Source organism: Mercurialis annua, linkage group LG4 (assembly GCF_937616625.2).
Source record: "Mercurialis annua linkage group LG4, ddMerAnnu1.2, whole genome shotgun sequence".
NCBI classification, from domain to species: domain Eukaryota; kingdom Viridiplantae; phylum Streptophyta; class Magnoliopsida; order Malpighiales; family Euphorbiaceae; genus Mercurialis; species Mercurialis annua.
In genome coordinates, this window is record NC_065573.1 from 5,066,120 (window position 1) to 5,069,743 (window position 3,624).

Here is a 3,624-nt window from a genome sequence, read left to right on the forward strand (position 1 = left end):
TCAGATAGCCTAGGAACTTCCCTGCTTTAACACTGAAAGCACATTTTGCCGGGTTGAGTTTCATTCCGAACTTGTTCAGAACTTTGAAGGTTTCTTCTAAGTCTTGGGTGTGTTCCTCTGCTGTCAGACTTTTCACAATTATGTCATCAACATAGGCTTCTACATTCCTCCCTAGCTGGTCTTGGAACATGAAGTTGACCAGACGCTGATAGGTGGCTCCTGCGTTCTTCAGTCTGAATGGCATGACTTTGTAACAGTACGTGCCTCGATCTGTGACGAATGAAGTTTTCTCTTGATCCTTATCTTCCATCGGTATTTGATGATACCCTTGCGCTGCGTCTATGAAGCTATATAGGAGATAGCAGGCTGTTGAGTCCACTAACTGGTCTATGTTGGGGAGCGGGTAGCTGTCCTTTGGGCAGGCTTTGTTCAAATCCGTGAAATCGACGCACATCCTGTACTTCCCGTTTGCCTTCTTTACTAGGACTACATTTGCCACCCATTCAGGGTAGAAAACTTCGCGGATGAAGTCTGCTGCCTCTAATACGTTTACTTCGTCTGCAATTATCTTCTGCCTCTCCTCAGTGAATCTCCTCTTCTTTTGGACCTTGGGTACGCTCCCTGGGATCACGTTCAGCTTGTGCGATTCTACTTTGGGATCGATTCCCACAATCTCTGTTGGTTCAGTGGCAAAAGACTCTACGTTCTTTTTCAGTATCTCTGTTATTTCCTGGGCTATCTTTTCTGGTACATCAGTGCCTACTTTGACAGTCTTGGTCTTAGTTAGGTGAAGTTCTTTCATAACGCCTACTGGTTCTGCCCCTTGTGACTCTTCCTCTTCTACTGCGTCTCCTGGGAACGCCTCAATAGTCAAGCTTTCATCTTCTTTTGTCGTTACCAAGCAGCATTCCTTAGCCATCTCCTGGTCTCCTCTGACTACTACTATCCCTGATGACGTTGGCATTTTCAGGGTCAGCAGTCTGATGCTAGTCACTGCTCCCGACTGGTATAAGAATGGTCTGCCCAGTATGCTGTTGTATGCCAGGGGAAGGTCTACTACGTTAAACTGAGCATGCATCTTTTTGACTGGCCCTTCACTTCTGTTTCCCAATTATACATATAAACTCACTGTCCCTTCAGGACGTATTGGTGCCCCTCCCAGGCCTACTAGTGGGACTGAGGACTTACGCAGGTCTGTTGCTGAGCCTTTCATCTCTTTGAATGCCTCCAAGGTTAATAGGTTCACAGAACTGCCTTCATCTACCAGTATTCGTTTTACTAGGTGATTTCTGATTATGGCCTCTATCACCAACGCATCATTGTGTGGTCCCTTCACGTGATGTCCATCGTCTGGCCCGAATGATATCTTTGTGATTACTTCTCTTTCAATTGCGAACACCGCGGCTGACCCTCTTCTGTTCCTTTTCTTTTTCTGATTATTGCTGTATGGCTCTCCTCCTTCTATCACGTTTACTACGCCTGCGACCTCTTTCTGCTTCTTGTTTTGTTCCTCTTTCTCTGTTGACTCCCCATTCCTTTTGTCTCCAGGTCTGTCGTTGACAAACTTCTTCAAAAGTCCAGACTGAATTAGCTGCTCTGTTTCTCTCTTGAGGTCCCAGCATCTGTCCGTGTCGTGGTCGTGGCCGTAGCCCTCATGGAAACGACAGTATTTGCTTTTGTCTCTCTGGATGTCAGGATCCATCTTCCGGGGTGTGTTGAACATCACTCGGTTTTGTTTCATCCAGCTGAGTATGTATACTGGAGCTTTATTCAATGGGGTGAAATCGCAGGGTCTGTGCCCTGCGCCATATCGCTGAGTCCGTGGCCTTTCTTCTTCCTGTTTTCCTCGATATCTGGAACTATCCTGCTTGGTGTGCTCATGTTGTTTCGTGAGGGTTCTTCGGGCTTCGTCTAGTTCCACATACTTATGAGCGATTAGCATTAAGTCTTGAAAGGTGGTTGGCTTTTTCATCAGGATCTTGTCACGGAGTTCCTCAAACTTTGTTCCCATTTTCATTGCTTCGATGGCTGTGTCATGGTTCAGGTTTTCGATTTGAACTGCTTCCTTGTTGAATCTTTCTACGAAATTTTTGAGGGTCTCCTGCTCTCCTTGCTTGCACTTCCTCAAGTCGCTGGAGCTCTTCTGCATGGGAATATTTGTTCTGAACCTTGCTTTGAATGCTGATGCTAAGTCGGAGAAAGAACTTATTGACCCTGCCTTGAGACATGAGTACCATTTTTGCGCCGATGCCTTTAACGTCGCAGGGAACACTCTACAGAGCATGGGATCAGTTACATCTTGTAGCATCATGATTGTCTTAAACTTCGAGATGTGGCTTTTCGGATCTCCTGTTCCATCAAAAGGCTCAAAAGTTGGTAATTTAAACCTCGAAGGAAACCTTACCTACTGTATCTCTGAGTTGAGTGGGGAGTCTTCGTCCTCTCGCTCCTCCTCTGTTGCCTTGCCTTCCTTCTGATACTTCTTCATGGCGTTCTTAATTTTCTCGTCGATGTTGCTCCTTTCATCTGCTCCCTTCCTCTTATTGGATGAATGACTCTCTGCGTCCTTGCTGTGCTTTCCTGGCATCTTGGTTCCCTTTGATTTGTCGTCATCGATCACATGAATTCCACCACCGTTCTGCGCCGCTGCTTCTACGACCTTCTCCTGGGCTGTCTTGTCTCCAAGGAGCGGGATTGTTCCTGGTCCCTTGTCTAGCCCATCCTTCTCCTTTTGTAGTACGGGTTCAGATTGTCCCCTTCTTGGTGCATTTCCTCTTCCTTTCGCCTTAGTGACTGGGGGATCCTGTCTACGTCTGGTCTCTGCGTCAACTCCCTAGTTTTGCTTCTCTGCGAATTTTTCCTGATCTCTTGCCAGTCCTATCAGGTGGTCCTGGAAGTCATTGATGCTCTTCATTACGGCCTCATGATAGAGGGGCGGCATAGGCACCCTCTGGGGTATGTATGGGGGTATCTGCGTCTTTGATTTTACTGTTCCTTCTGTGTCTAGGGACGGGAAGGGAATAGGCTGGACGGGTCGCGGATACCCTGGTTGATTAGGTTGACTCCACGGATAATAACCTGGATACCATCCTCCTGCCGGTTGCTGGTAGGTCATAGGTGGCTGGTACTGTGGAGTATAATATCCCCACGGCGAGGTTGTGTTCCTTAGTGAGTGTATGCCCTGAACGTTTCTTATCATGGGTGGTGGTGTGATGTCGTACGCGACTCCAGTGGTTGCTGGTACGGTCCCACTGGAGATCGGAACGTTTATTCTGATTCCTCCGTCGGGAATTAGGGGTGGGAGGATCGGAGCACCGCTTGCTGGTAAGCCTGCTGTTGTCACGACCACTCCCGGCGGTGGTGGTTCTTCTCTTTCATCCATTCCGTCTTCAAAACCAAGATTAAAACTTATATTAGAAACGAATATCGTTTCCACAGACGGCGCCAAATGATGGTTTTGATGATCGTCCTTATCACTGTCGTCGCTGAGCTCCCACCTGTCAAGATTAACAAGTTAGAAGGATTCGAGCCGGAGTTGGCTCGAACACCCTCCGATGCCTAAGTCAGTGTCTGATGAGGTCTTAGTGAGAGTAATGATGAGAAGTGAATATGACTGTTACCTGG

The 3,624-nt window shown here is 47.5% G+C and overlaps 1 protein-coding gene across 1 annotated transcript; it reads right to left on the minus strand.

The window, feature by feature from the left end:
• Positions 1-1,111: 1,111 nt before the first annotated feature.
• Positions 1,112-2,311, minus strand: LOC126678236 (uncharacterized). The gene has a single exon (XM_050373140.1). It carries the CDS (start codon positions 2,309-2,311, stop codon positions 1,112-1,114), a length of 1,200 nt encoding a protein of 399 aa, XP_050229097.1.
• Positions 2,312-3,624: the final 1,313 nt, after the last annotated feature.